This window comes from Cherax quadricarinatus, chromosome 17 (genome assembly GCF_038502225.1).
Source record: "Cherax quadricarinatus isolate ZL_2023a chromosome 17, ASM3850222v1, whole genome shotgun sequence".
Classification (NCBI taxonomy): Eukaryota; Metazoa; Arthropoda; class Malacostraca; order Decapoda; family Parastacidae; genus Cherax; species Cherax quadricarinatus.
The window spans coordinates 50,255,714-50,272,521 of record NC_091308.1 but is presented as its reverse complement, the minus strand read 5'-3'; the positions used below and the strand labels follow the sequence as shown (position 1 = coordinate 50,272,521).

Sequence of the window (16,808 nt, the reverse complement as noted above, 5' to 3'; positions counted from 1 at the left end):
CACACAAGTGTTTACTCACCTCTCACGCAAGTGTTTACTCACCCCTCACACAACAGTGTTTACTCACCCCTCACGCAACACAGTGTTTACTCACCCCTCACACAAGTGTTTACTCACCCCTCACGCAACACAATGTTTACTCACCCCTCACGCAACAGTGTTTACTCACCTCTCACGCAAGTGTTTACTCACCCCTCACACAACAGTGTTTACTCACCCCTCACGCAACAGTGTTTACTCACCTCTCACGCAAGTGTTTACTCACCCCTCACGCAACACAGTGTTTACTCACCCCTCACGCAACAGTGTTTACTCACCTCTCACGCAAGTGTTTACTCACCCCTCACACAACTGTGTTTACTCACCCCTCACACAACAGTGTTTACTCACCTCTCACGCAAGTGTTTACTCACCCCTCACACAGTGTTTACTCACCCCTCACACAACAGTGTTTACTCACCTCTCACGCAAGTGTTTACTCACCCCTCACACAACAGTGTTTACTCACCCCTCACACAACAGTGTTTACTCACCCCTCACACAACAGTGTTTACTCACCTCTCACGCAAGTGTTTACTCACCCCTCACACAACAGTGTTTACTCACCTCTCACGCAAGTGTTTACTCACCCCTCACGCAACACAATGTTTACTCACCCCTCACGCAACACAATGTTTACTTCACAATTTCCTAGCTTGTTTTGCTTCTTATTTGGAAGGTTTTATATTTAGTTTGCCTTCATTTTGACGGTCATTTAAATTCGTTACATTTCGGCATATTTATACGAATAACCCGCACATAGGAGACTGAAACTATGACGACGTTTCGGTCCGACTTGGGCCATTGACTAGTTATCGTGAAAAAATAAACACATGGAGTATAATGTGATCCTTTATTGACAACATTTCGCCCACAGAGTGGAGTTGATCAAGATGGACCTACGTCCGTCTCTAATACAACATTCTCCACCTGACTCTCCACACTGTATATACTCTATCCAGGTGGATCTCTTTGTGACTTGATAAAGTCCACTGTGTGGGCGAAACGTTGTCAAAGATCACAGACTGCATTTGTTTATTTTTCCATCGTTTGTTTTATACCTTTTATCTGCAACTAGTTATCATGCACGATAGCGCTTTATCATCCTTTGTGCATGATGCTGGGAATTTTTACGAGGCGCGTCAATGGAAGACGCAGCGAATTTTCGGGTAGATACAAAATCAGGTGATCTGATGCGTTACAAACAATTTGATGTTCAGTGAGGACAAGTTTCTGTTGCTCCGCTGTGGAAGAAGGTGAGGATGTGTCCTGAACTGGAACACCAGAAGAATCACCCAGAAGAGCGGAAGTTCGATGCAAGTGATGCAGAATCAGAAGCGTTGCTGTTGCTACCGCATGTACGAAAAAGACTGGATAAGTAGAACTTTCAAGACAGTCGCTTCTCTTCAGGCTGGAATACTCTTGTAAACTAACGACTCTTCAACGCAGGCGAGATTGTTCATCTAGAAAACGTAGAGAACTGCCCCTGTACATTCAGACATCTGAACTCCTGGAACGCTGGAAGTCTCTTGTGCTGCACTCATCTCAACGTAGGCGAGAAACTGTGTAATTTACACCGAGAAATTCGTGGAGTGACTGATCCTGAACCTGCGCACTGAAATCACTTCACATGGCAGCAAGAGACTTGGCAGACGATGTAGTGTACTTCAGCAAATGTAGGGTCGCCACGAGCATACTAAAAGATCTATAATTGTCAGAGGTCCTCGACTCTCTTCAACGCCCTCTATACGGCTGTTGGTTACCTGCACCTGGACTACGTGCAGGTAACGTCAACAGCCTGTTGGATCAGGCCAGCACTGGGATACATGTGCAACTCTTGGGTATCTTTATTGAGGAAACGTTTCGCCACACAGTGGCTTCATCAGTCCATACAAAGGAGAATCTTGAAGAATAGGAGGAGAATGAGGTAATCAGTCCCTCAACCTTGAGTCGATGTGGTCAGTCCATCAATCTTGAATAGAATACGGCATACGTGCTGAGAAGGAGCTTATAAACCGTTGGCAGGAGAGGTGCAGCAGTCAGAGGCAGTGTAACACTTGTTCAGTGTTGAAGTAGGTCGTGCCCAAGAATTAGGCAAGCGAAGAATTCCCAAGATTGATGGACTGACCACATCGACTCAAGGTTGAGGGACTGATTACCTCATTCTCCTCCTATTCTTCAAGATTCTCCTTTGTATGGACTGATGAAGCCACTGTGTGGCGAAACGTTTCCTCAATAAAGATACCCACGAGTTGCACATGTGTCTAATTTATCAACATGTCGGTTCTCTGAACCATTCATCTACAGCACTGGGATGCCTGCTGTAGGATCGGGCTGCAGTGACCGTAGGACTCGAGGTAAGGTCAGCATAAGGTAGTGATGGTACCTGAAGGATGCATCCCTGGGTCAGTGCCCCTGCGGCTCAGTTCCAGACCAAGCCTCCTAATAGGCTTAAGACCTGATCAGCTAGGCTGTTACTGCTGGCCATGAGTAGTCCAACTACCAGCCACAGCTTGGCTGTTCAGAAAGTGATTTCCGGAACTTGTCAGGTTTTCTCTTAAAAGACTGAGAAGATTGTTGTTAATTCTCCTGTTGTTAATTCGCCTGCTGCTAATTCTCCTGTTGTTAATTCCCTCGTTGTTAATTCTCCCGTTAATTCCCCTGTTGTTAATTAGCTTACTGTGTAGGTGAAACTACAGCGCATAATAATGTCTGATCATTATTATGGTATTGTTTACTATTATTATATTGACACACACTGCAAGAGTTAATTTATATCCGTTTAAATATTAGCTGCGTCTTGGACGGTCGCCACACTTGACAGAGTCTGGTGTCAGCAGCAGTGTTATGGTGGCTGCGTCTTGGACGGTCGCCACACTTGAGAGAGTCTGGTGTCAGCAGCAGTGTTATGGTGGCTGCGTCTTGGACGGTCGCCACACTTGACAGAGTCTGGTGTCAGCAGCAGTGTTATGGTGGCTGCGTCTTGGACGGTCGCCACACTTGAGAGAGTCTGGTGTCAGCAGCAGTGTTATGGTGGCTGCGTCTTGGACGGTCGCCACACTTGAGAGAGTCTGGTGTCAGTAGCAGTGTTATGGTGGCTGCGTCTTGGACGGTCGCCACACTTGAGAGAGTCTGGTGTCAGCAGCAGTGTTATGGTGGCTGCGTCTTGGACGGTCGCCACACTTGAGAGAGTCTGGTGTCAGTAGCAGTGTTATGGTGGCTGCGTCTTGGACGGTCGCCACACTTGAGAGAGTCTGGTGTCAGCAGCAGTGTTATGGTGGCTGCGTCTTGGACGGTCGCCACACTTGAGAGAGTCTGGTGTCAGCAGCAGTGTTATGGTGGCTGCGTCTTGGACGGTCGCCACGCTTGAGAGAGTCTGGTGTCAGCAGCAGTGTTATGGTGCTATGATTTATGTCCTTGTCTGTTTACCATATAAGAATTACTGCCACTTTTGTAAACTGGGGCAATATGAGTGGTTTTTAATGATCTTGGGATGACGCTTATGTCCAGGCTCCTCAAAAAAAAAAAGTGCTAAAGGCCCGAGATAGTGGTTATTTGGAATTTTTGATGAATATGGAATTGGAAGAGTGTGAGCCTGGAGCAGACTGCATGGTCATGTTGTCGATGGTTTCTTCAAAGTCAACTGGCAAGACGACTCTGAAAAATTGTGAAGTTGGTAATTGTTTTGGGACTTGTTCGTAAACAAAATAGTGCGTTCAGTTTGTAGATTGATGAGTGTTCACTGAACACTGTGATATTGTGAGTGTTCACTGAACATTGTGATATTGTGAGTGTTCACTGAACACTGTGATATTGTGCCTGCCTCGCTCATCATTCTTGAGGGGTTGTGGGTAGTGGTAGTGTTGTCATTGATGGTAGCTCATGTGATGACCTTGTTGATGGTAGTGTTGTCAGTGGTGGCTCATGTGATCTTGTTGATGGTAGTGTTGTCAGTGATGGTAGCTCATGTGATGACCTTGTTGATGGTAGTGTTGTCAGTGGTGGCTCATGTGATCTTGTTGATGGTAGTGTTGTCAGTGATGGTGGCTCATGTGATGACCTTGTTGATGGTAGTGTTGTCAGTGATGGTGGCTCATGTGATGACCTTGTTGATGGTAGTGTTAGTGATGGTAGCTCATGTGATGACCTTGTTGATGGTAGTGTTAGTGATGGTAGCTCATGTGATGACCTTGTTGATGGTAGTGTTGTCAGTGATGGTAGCTCATGTGATCTTGTTGATGGTAGTGTTGTCAGTGATGGTGGCTCATGTGATGACCTTGTTGATGGTAGTGTTGTCAGTGATGGTGGCTCATGTGATGGCCTTGTTGATGGTAGTGTCAGTGATGGTGGCTCATGTGATGACCTTGTTGATGGTAGTGTTGTCAGTGATGGTGGCTCATGTGATGACCTTGTTGATGGTAGTGTTGTCAGTGATGGTGGCTCATGTGATGACCTTGTTGATGGTAGTGTTAGTGATGGTAGCTCATGTGATGACCTTGTTGATGGTAGTGTTAGTGATGGTAGCTCATGTGATGACCTTGTTCATGGTAGTGTTGGCAGTGATGGTGGCTCATGTGATGATCTTGTTGATGGTAGTGTTGTCAGTGATGGTGGCTCATGTGATGACCTTGTTGATGGTAGTGTCAGTGATGGTGGCTCATGTGATCATGGTAGTGTTGTCAGTGATGGTGGCTCATGTGATGACCTTGTTGATGGTAGTGTCAGTGACGGCTCATGTGATGGCCTTGTTGATGGTAGTGTTGTCAGTGATGGTTCATGTGATGGCCTTGTTGATGGTAGTGTTGTCAGTGATGGCTCATGTGATCTTGTTGATGGTAGTGTTGTCAGTGATGGCTCATGTGATGACCTTCATGGTAGTGTTGTCAGTGATGGTGGCTCATGTGATGACCTTGTTGATGGTAGTGTTGTCAGTGATGGTGGCTCATGTGATGATCTTGTTGATGGTAGTGTTGTCAGTGATGGTGGCTCATGTGATGACCTTGTTGATGGTAGTGTTGTCAGTGATGGTGGCTCATGTGATGATCTTGTTGATGGTAGTTTTGTCAGTGGTGGCTCATGTGATCTTGTTGATGGTAGTGTTGTCAGTGACGGCTCATGTGATGGCCTTGATGGTAGTGTTGTCAGTGATGGTGGCTCATGTGATGATCTTGTTGATGGTAGTGTTGTCAGTGATGGTGGCTCATGTGATGACCTTCATGGTAGTGTTGTCAGTGATGGTGGCTCATTTGATGATCTTGTTGATGGTAGTGTTGTCAGTGATGGTTCATGTGATGGCCTTGTTGATGGTAGTGTTGTCAGTGATGGTGGCTCTTGTGATCTTGTTGATGGTAGTGTTGTCAGTGATAGTAACTCATGTGATGGCCATGTTGATGGTAGTGTTGTCAGTGATGGTGTCATGTGGGTTCGATAACGTGGATGGGGTAAAAATACTCACGTAGGCTGGTAGTACGTATAATATATAACGGAAAGTATGGGAAGCGCCAACAGCCGACCTGCCTCTCTCTGCTCCCTATCTTAGACTGACTCACAAGTGCCTACAGGGTGAGGGGTGTTTGAAATCCTGCTATGGTCAGCAACATGAATAACAGTCTGTGATTCACACAGACGGTTGGTAGTGAGTCATCTACTGGTACACTGGTTACTGGTAACTGGTTACTAGGAACTGGTACTACTGGAAATGAATGGTATAAAATACCGACACAATGGCAATATAAACACAAATGCAGTATAATGTGATCCTTTATTGACTACGTTTCGCCCACACAGTGGGCTTTTTCAAGTCACAAACAGAACTACCTGGGGTGAAAGGAACGCGAGTATTTATAGTCCGGCTGAGGTCAGGTGAAGAATGCTGCATCTGATGATGTACCGAGTGGGGTTATAGAGTCTAAAAACTTGGGTAGCTTGGAAAGGAGATTGGATAAGTTAGTGAGCAGACCTTCTACAGTGTTCTTACGTGGGATAGCAATGAAGAAGTTTCTTGGCAAGTGGTTCAGCTATGTTATAGAAGCCACTATTCTGGTTGAAGTTGTCGGATATAGAAATATGTGATGATTCCAGGATTCTTCGGTATTGAGTGTTGTCTTCTGTGGCGATAAGTCTTGAGTTTCTGTAGTTTATCAAGTGGTTGCGTGAATTACGGTGTTGTACGCAGGCATTCCTTGTGTCGTCAGACCTGCTTGCTGCTTGCGTATTGGTGTTCTGAAATACGTGTTTGGAGGTCCCTTGATGTTTCGCCCACGTATAACTTGTTGCAGTCATTACAAGGGATTATGTATACCCCTGCAGAGGATGGAGGCTTGTCCTGCCTACTACTGGTGATGTCCTTGATGGTCGTGGTTGTGGAGGTAGATACTTGGAATGATGTTTTGGCAAAGATGTTGGAAACATGTTTGGCAATGGAGTTGGTGGGAAGGACTATGTATCTCTTCTCGGCAGTGTCTTCTCTGGGTGTGTTGAAGATGTTTAATGCTCGCCGTCTGCAGTCTCTGATGAAGTGAACCACTTGCCAAGAAACTTCTTCATCGCTATCCCACATAAGAACACTGTAGAAGGTCTGCTCACTAACTTATCCAATCTCCTTTCCAAGCTACCCAAGTTTTTAGACTATAACCCCACTCGGTACATCATCAGATGCAGCATTCTTCACCTGACCTCAGCCGGACTATAAATACTCGCGTTCCTTTCACCCCAGGTAGTTCTGTTTGTGACTTGAAAAAGCCCACTGTGTGGGCGAAACGTAGTCAATAAAGGATCACATTATACTGCATTTGTGTTTATATTGCCAACTGGTACTACTACTGAGAGCTCGGCAACGCTAACGTATGTCGTCCCAACATACAACTAATACAAACTAGAGACGGCAGGTGTACGGCTTGGGCTGATTCTATACAATGTCAAAGTACACAACAATTGAACATAACATTCATAAGTAGAATATTGGAATGGAAGCTTACGTAACTGAAACTGTAATGCAATACAAGGTATAATATAGCACAACTCATCGAATGAGACTCAACATTGGGATTACACAATAGAAGTGATAAAAAAAAAATTTGATCGATAGATCTGTATTCATGTGATCTACGGATTCTGAGGAAAAATATATATACAAAAAAAGAAGTGTTTAACAGAAAGGCAGATTCGGTGCACTCAAATCTAGACTGTTAACTCTCAGAATTCGCAGAGAACGTGAACACAAAAAAAAATTCTTGAATACTGATAAGTTGATACTGTAATTGGAAATAAATGGTATAAAATACCGACACAATGGAAATATAAACACACATGCAGTATGTGATCCTTTATTGACTACGTTTTGCCCACACAGTGGGCTTTTTCAAGTCACAAACAGAAAAATCTGGAAATTTCAAAATTGGAGCAGATGTTAGCTTTTCTTTTAGAGTTTGGAATGCTCTTGACGGAAGTTCCAAACAAAAGGAGCATCTTTCTTAAGCAACTCAGAGGAGCAGCTATGGAAGAAAAATTGGCAATGAAAGATCTATAAAAACCTGCAAAGCCCACAAAGGATCTTATGGCATCAGCAGTTTTGGGAGTTGGAAAATTTAGTACTGCAGTTACTTTACTTTGGTCAGTCGTAACCCCTCTAGGAGTGACTACGTGACCAAGAAACTTGATTTCTGATCTGAAAAATTGACATTTAGACAGTTTGATCTTTAAATTGGCTTCTTCAAGCTTACCAAGTACTACATCAAGTCTTTTCAAGTGTGTATCCACGTCTTTAGACATGACGATTACGTCATCTAAGTACACCATAAGTGCAGTACCTATGAGACCTCTAAAGATATTAGTCATGATCCTTGAGAACGTGATAGGGGAGGATCGTAATCCAAATGTCATAGGGAGGAAGTGATAATGAACTGTAGGAGTGGAGAATGCAGTTAGCTCTTGGCTGTCCTCATGAAGATGGACTTGCCAAAACCCTTGTAACAAGTCCAGGGTTGAAAAGACTTTTATCTCCGATGTTAGGTAAAAGATCACCCAGTACAGGGAGTGGGAAGCGATCTGGAATAGTTTTCGCATTTAACTTCCTAAAGCCAATCACTGGGCGCCAAGTACCATCCTTCTTAGGTACTAGGATCAAGGGCGCATTCCAAGGTGAATTGCTAGGTGCAACAACTCCATCATCAAGCATTTGAATGATCAATTCTTCTGCGACAGCAACTTGTGAATGAGGCATTCTGTACGCAGGTATATAGACAGGTCTAGTACCAGGTTCAAGTGGAATACGATGGGACAATAAGTTCGTTATACCCATCTTCTCACCTGCTAAGGCAAAGGCTTTACGACGTTTGTTCAACAGAGTCAACAAACGCTTGACCTCGTCTGGGAAGTCAGTGGAAGCTAAGTCTTTCTCCTCAACTGGTGGAACAGATTGATCCACTAAGTGGATTTGTCAGTGATGGTGGCTCATGTGATGACCTTGTTGATGGTAGTGTTGTCAGTGATGGTGGCTCATGTGATGACCTTGTTGATGGTAGTATTGTCAGTGATGGTGGCTCATGTGATGACCTTGTTGATGGTAGTGTTGTCAGTGATGGTGGCTCATGTGATGACCTTGTTGATGGTAGTGTTGTCAGTGATGGTGGCTCATGTGATGACCTTGTTGATGGTAGTGTTGTCAGTGATGGTGGCTCATGTGATGACCTTGTTGATGGTAGTGTTGTCAGTGATGGTGGCTCATGTGATGACCTTGTTGATGGTAGTGTTGTCAGTGATGGTGGCTCATGTGATGACCTTGTTGATGGTAGTGTTGTCAGTGATGGTGGCTCATGTGATGACCTTGTTGATGGTAGTGTTGTCAGTGATGGTAGTGTTGTCAGTGATGACCTTGTTGATGGTAGTATTGTCAGTGATGGTGGCTTATGTGATGACCTTGTTGATGGTAGTGTTGTCAGTGATGGTAGTGTTGTCAGTGATGACCTTGTTGATGGTAGTATTGTCAGTGATGGTGGCTTATGTGATGACCTTGTTGATGGTAGTGTTGTCAGTGATGGTGGCTCATGTGATGACCTTGTTGATGGTAGTGTTGTCAGTGATGGTGGCTCATGTGATGACCTTGTTGATGGTAGTGTTGTCAGTGATGGTAGCTCATGTGATGACCTTGTTGATGGTAGTGTTGTCAGTGATGGTGGCTCATGTGATGACCTTGTTGATGGTAGTGTTGTCAGTGATGGTGGCTCATGTGATGATCTTGTTGATGGTAGTGTTGTCAGTGATGGTAGCTCATGTGATGACCTTGTTGATGGTAGTGTTGTCAGTGATGGTAGCTCATGTGATGACCTTGTTGATGGTAGTGTTGTCAGTGATGGTAGCTCATGTGATGACCTTGTTGATGGTAGTGTTGTCAGTAGAGCACTAGCTAAACATTACAGACCAGTAGGCCTAACCTCGCACATCATAAAAATCTTTGAAAGAGTGATGAGACGGCAGGTTACAATTTTCATGGAGCAGCACAACCAACATAACCAGAACCAGCATGGTTTTAGAGCAGGACGATCATGTCTGTCACAGCTGCTGAACCATTATGACAGAATTACGGAGACATTGGAAGACGACCAAAACGCACATGTGATTTACACAGATTTTGCAAAGGCGTTTGACAAATGCGATCATGGAGTGATAGCGCACAAAATGAAGGCCATGGGCATTACGGGGAAGGTAGGCAGATGGATTTTGGGGTTCCTAACATACACAACACAAAACGTAGTAGTGAACAGGGCAAGATCCAGCATCAGCGAGGTCAAAAGCTGTTCCTCGAGGCACTGTCCTGGCACCTCTGTTTCTCAGCCTCATAGCAGACAGATAAAAGGGAGAGACGAAGTAATATAAAGTGTAGTGTAGGTTAGGATAGAAGCTTTTGGTCATCTGACCGAGGCCTTCCGCTGGCTTACCCCTCCACCCCTTTAAAAATTATGGTCATAATTATAAGCATTTAGTCCTAGTATAATTATAAATACTGAGATAGTATTATTTGTGTTTACAGAGCACCAGAGTACTTCTCACAGTCCTGGCTGAACAAGATCAAACCTGACGTAGGTGATAACTGGCGTCTTAAGGTGAGTCTGTCTCTCTCTCTCACTTGTCTACAGTCAGTCTTTGTAATTATTGAAGTATCTGTAGCACCTGGTCATTACCTGACAGTTATGTACACTACAGTGTACAACCTGACAGTTATGTACACCACACTGTACAACCTGACAGTTATGTACACTACAGTGTACAACCTGACAGTTATGTACACTACAGTGTACAACCTGACAGTTATGTACACTACAGTGTACAACCTGTCAGTTATGTACACTACAGTGTACAACCTGACAGTTATGTACACTACAGTGTACAACCTGACAGTTATGTACACTACAGTGTACAACCTGACAGTTATGTACACTACAGTGTACAACCTGACAGTTATGTACACTACACGGTACAACCTGACAGTTATGTACACTACACGGTACAACCTGACAGTTATGTACACTACACGGTACAACCTGACAGTTATGTACACCACACTGTACAACCTGACAGTTATGTACACTACAGTGTACAACCTGACAGTTATGTACACTGCACGGTACAACCTGACAGTTATGTACACTACAGTGTACAACCTGACAGTTATGTACACACTGTACAACCTGACAGTTATGTACACTACAGTGTACAACCTGACAGTTATGTACACTGCACGGTACAACCTGACAGTTATGTACACTACAGTGTACAACCTGACAGTTATGTACACACTGTACAACCTGACAGTTATGTACACTACAGTGTACAACCTGACAGTTATGTACACTGCACGGTACAACCTGACAGTTATGTACACTACAGTGTACAACCTGACAGTTATGTACACACTGTACAACCTGACAGTTATGTACACCACACTCTACAACCTGACAGTTATGTACACTACAGTGTACAACCTGACAGTTATGTACACCACACTCTACAACCTGACAGTTATGTACACTACAGTGTACAACCTGACAGTTATGTACACTACAGTGTACAACCTGACAGTTATGTACACTACAGTGTACAACCTGACAGTTATGTACACTACAGTGTACAACCTGACAGTTATGTACACTACAGTGTACAACCTGACAGTTATGTACACTACAGTGTACAACCTGACAGTTATGTACACTACAGTGTACAACCTGACAGTTATGTACACTACAGTGTACAACCTGACAGTTATGTACACTACAGTGTACAACCTGACAGTTATGTACACTACAGTGTACAACCTGACAGTTATGTACACTACAGTGTACAACCTGACAGTTATGTACACTACACTCTACAACCTGACAGTTATGTACACTACACTCTACAACCTGACAGTTATGTACACCACACTCTACAACCTGACAGTTATGTACACTACACTGTACAACCTGACAGTTATGTACACTACACTGTACAACCTGACAGTTATGTACACCACACTCTACAACCTGACAGGTACACCACACTCTACAACCTGACAGGTACACCACACTCTACAACCTGACAGGTACATCACACTCTACAACCTGACAGGTACACCACACTCTACAACCTGACAGGTACACCACACTCTACAACCTGACAGTTACGTACACCACACTCTACAACCTGACAGTTACGTACACCACACTCTACAACCTGACAGTTACGTACACCACACTCTACAACCTGACAGTTACGTACACCACACTCTACAACCTGACAGTTACGTACACCACACTCTACAACCTGACAGTTACGTACACCACACTCTACAACCTGACAGTTACGTACACCACACTCTACAACCTGACAGTTACGTACACCACACTCTACAACCTGACAGTTACGTACACCACACTCTACAACCTGACAGTTACGTACACCACACTCTACAACCTGACAGTTACGTACACCACACTCTACAACCTGACAGGTACACCACACTCTGCAACCTGACAGTTACGTACACCACACTCTACAACCTGACAGTTACGTACACCACACTCTACAACCTGACAGTTACGTACACCACACTCTACAACCTGACAGGTACACCACACTCTGCAACCTGACAGTTACGTACACCACACTCTACAACCTGACAGGTACACCACACTCTGCAACCTGACAGTTACGTACACCACACTCTACAACCTGACAGTTACGTACACCACACTCTGCAACCTGACAGTTACGTACACCACACTCTACAACCTGACAGTTACGTACACCACACTCTACAACCTGACAGGTACACCACACTCTGCAACCTGACAGTTACGTACACCACACTCTACAACCTGACAGTTACGTACACCACACTCTACAACCTGACAGTTACGTACACCACACTCTACAACCTGACAGGTACACCACACTCTGCAACCTGACAGTTACGTACACCACACTCTACAACCTGACAGTTACGTACACCACACTCTACAACCTGACAGGTACACCACACTCTGCAACCTGACAGTTACGTACACCACATTCTACAACCTGACAGTTACGTACACCACACTCTGCAACCTGACAGTTACGTACACCACACTCTACAACCTGACAGTTACGTACACCACACTCTACAACCTGACAGGTACACCACACTCTGCAACCTGACAGTTACGTACACCACACTCTACAACCTGACAGTTACGTACACCACACTCTACAACCTGACAGTTACGTACACCACACTCTACAACCTGACAGTTACGTACACCACACTCTACAACCTGACAGTTACGTACACCACACTCTACAACCTGACAGTTACGTACACCACACTCTGCAACCTGACAGTTACGTACACCACACTCTACCACCTGACAGTTACGTACACCACACTCTACAACCTGACAGTTACGTACACCACACTCTGCAACCTGACAGTTACGTACACCACACTCTGCAACCTGACAGTTACGTACACCACACTCTACAACCTGACAGGTACACCACACTCTACAACCTGACAGTTACGTACACCACACTCTGCAACCTGACAGTTACGTACACCACACTCTACAACCTGACAGGTACACCACACTCTACAACCTGACAGGTACACCACACTCTACAACCTGACAGTTACGTACACCACACTCTGCAACCTGACAGTTACGTACACCACACTCTGCAACCTGACAGTTACGTACACCACACTCTACAACCTGACAGTTACGTACACCACACTCTACAACCTGACAGTTACGTACACCACACTCTACAACCTGACAGTTACGTACACCACACTCTGCAACCTGACAGTTACGTACACCACACTCTACAACCTGACAGTTACGTACACCACACTCTACAACCTGACAGTTACGTACACCACACTCTGCAACCTGACAGTTACGTACACCACACTCTACAACCTGACAGTTACGTACACCACACTCTACAACCTGACAGTTACGTACACCACACTCTACAACCTGACAGTTACGTACACCACACTCTACAACCTGACAGTTACGTACACCACACTCTGCAACCTGACAGTTACGTACACCACACTCTGCAACCTGACAGTTACGTACACCACACTCTACAACCTGACAGTTACGTACACCACACTCTACAACCTGACAGTTATGTACACACTGTACAACCTGACAGCGTACACCACACTCTACAACCTGACAGTTACGTACACCACACTCTGCAACCTGACAGGTACACCACACTCTACAACCTGACAGTTACGTACACCACACTCTGCAACCTGACAGTTACGTACACCACACTCTGCAACCTGACAGTTACGTACACCACACTCTACAACCTGACAGGTACACCACACTCTACAACCTGACAGTTACGTACACCACACTCTGCAACCTGACAGTTACGTACACCACACTCTACAACCTGACAGTTACGTACACCACACTCTACAACCTGACAGGTACACCACACTCTACAACCTGACAGTTACGTACACCACACTCTGCAACCTGACAGTTACGTACACCACACTCTGCAACCTGACAGTTACGTACACCACACTCTACAACCTGACAGTTACGTACACCACACTCTACAACCTGACAGTACACCACACTCTACAACCTGACAGTTACGTACACCACACTCTACAACCTGACAGTTACGTACACCACACTCTGCAACCTGACAGTTACGTACACCACACTCTACAACCTGACAGTTACGTACACCACACTCTACAACCTGACAGTTACGTACACCACACTCTGCAACCTGACAGTTACGTACACCACACTCTACAACCTGACAGTTACGTACACCACACTCTACAACCTGACAGTTACGTACACCACACTCTACAACCTGACAGTTACGTACACCACACTCTACAACCTGACAGTTACGTACACCACACTCTGCAACCTGACAGTTACGTACACCACACTCTGCAACCTGACAGTTACGTACACCACACTCTACAACCTGACAGTTACGTACACCACACTCTACAACCTGACAGTTATGTACACACTGTACAACCTGACAGTTACGTACACCACACTCTACAACCTGACAGTTACGTACACCACACTCTACAACCTGACAGTTACGTACACCACACTCTACAACCTGACAGTTACGTACACCACACTCTGCAACCTGACAGTTACGTACACCACACTCTACAACCTGACAGTTATGTACACCACACTCTACAACCTGACAGTTATGTACACCACACTCTACAACCTGACAGTTATGTACACACTCTACAACCTGACAGTTATGTACACCACACTCTGCAACCTGACAGTTACGTACACCACACTCTACAACCTGACAGTTATGTACACCACACTCTACAACCTGACAGTTATGTACACCACACTCTACAACCTGACAGTTATGTACACCACACTCTGCAACCTGACAGTTATGTACACCACACTCTGCAACCTGACAGTTACGTACACCACACTCTACAACCTGACAGTTATGTACATCACACTCTACAACCTGACAGTTATGTACACCACACTCTACAACCTGACAGTTATGTACACCACACTCTGCAACCTGACAGTTACGTACACCACACTCTACAACCTGACAGTTACGTACACCACACTCTACAACCTGACAGTTACGTACACCACACTCTACAACCTGACAGTTATGTACACCACACTCTACAACCTGACAGTTATGTACACCACACTCTACAACCTGACAGTTATGTACACCACACTCTGCAACCTGACAGTTACGTACACCACACTCTACAACCTGACAGTTATGTACACCACACTCTACAACCTGACAGTTATGTACACACTGTACAACCTGACAGTTATGTACACACTGTACAACCTGACAGTTATGTACACACTGTACAACCTGACAGTTACATCACAGTATACAAGCTGACAGTTACGTCACACTATACAGACTGACAGTTACGTCACACTATACAAGCTGACAGTTACGTCACACTATACAAGCTGACAGTTACGTCACACTATACAGGCTGACAGTTACGTCACACTACAAGTCTTGTCTAAGCAAGGGGCACTATACTGGAAGTGGTTTTTGCCTTTTTTTGGGCATATGAAAATAAATATTTCGAATTCCTTTCAATTTCACTAATCGCTTTTTGCTCCTCTTGTCTCTCCTGGATCCTGTATAAGTCCTTTAACTTTAGTTCAATATTTTCCACTGCACTGGTTAGTGCTTCCTTCCGTGTTTCAGATAATTTGGCGTTCTTGAGGAGCTCAGTGATTCTTCGCCTTCTCTTGTACAGAGAGCATCTCTCTCTCTCCAGTTTACTTCTTCTCTTTTTTCTTAGTGGAATATGTCTTGAACATCAGCTACCAAGAGGTTGATCTTTTCAATGCACCGGTTAGGGTCCATGTAATTTATCTTCCCAACATGTTTCATTTAGGACACAGTTTACCTGGTCACAGTTGTTTTTGTTGAAGTTGAATTTGGTGAAGGTACACTCATGGCTGTGTGCATCTTGGTGATCAGGATCCCTGTGCATGTAAGTCTCGACTTCGATTACGTTATCAGAATTAGTTGTTTTTGATATTGTTATGTTTCTTGTCAGGTCCTCATTATTTGTGAAAATAAGGTCTAGTGTGTTCTCCAGTCTTGTTGGCTCCACTGTCTGTTGGTGGTGTGGTCTGTGGTCGTGGTGGTGTTGTCTGTGGCAGTGTGGGCTGTGGTCGTGGTGGTGTGGGCTGTGGTGGTGTGGGCTGTGGTGTGGTCTGTGGTCGTGGTGGTGTGGTCTGTGGTGCTGTGGTCGTGGTGTGGGCTGTGGTTGTGGTGGTCCTGGTGGTTTGTGGCAGTGTGGGCTGTGGTCGTGGTGGTGTGGGCTGTGGCGGTTTGGGCTGTGGTGGTGTGGGCTGTGGTCGTGGTGGTGTGGGCTGTGGTCGTGGTGTGGGCTGTGGTTGTGGTGGTCTGGGCTGTGGTGGTGGTCCTGGTGGTCTGGGCTGTGATGGTGGTATGGGCTGTTGTAATGGTGGTGTGGGCTGTGAGGGTGGTGGTCTGGGCTGTGATGGTAGTGGTCTGGGCTGTGATGGTAGTGGTCTAAGCTGTGATGGTGGTGGTCTGGGCTGTGGTCGTGGTGTGGAGGTCTGGGCTGTGGTCGTGGTGGTCTGGGCTGTGGTCGTGGTGGTCTGGGCTGTGATGGTGGTGGTCAGAGCTGTGATGGTGGTGGTCTGGGCTGTGATGGTGGTCTGAGCTGTGATGGTAGT

General features: G+C 45.3%; 1 protein-coding gene across 2 annotated transcripts in view; it reads left to right on the top strand.

The window, feature by feature from the left end:
- The window catches only part of LOC128686295 (protein Hook homolog 3), a 753,866-nt gene that overhangs the window by 49,177 nt on the left and 687,881 nt on the right, over positions 1–16,808 (top strand). For both annotated transcript variants that reach the window (XM_070085977.1, XM_070085978.1), the window contains exon 2: positions 10,067–10,139. In XM_070085977.1, the coding sequence (XP_069942078.1) occupies positions 10,067–10,139 (73 nt within the window). The remainder of the gene's footprint in view (positions 1–10,066; positions 10,140–16,808) is intronic.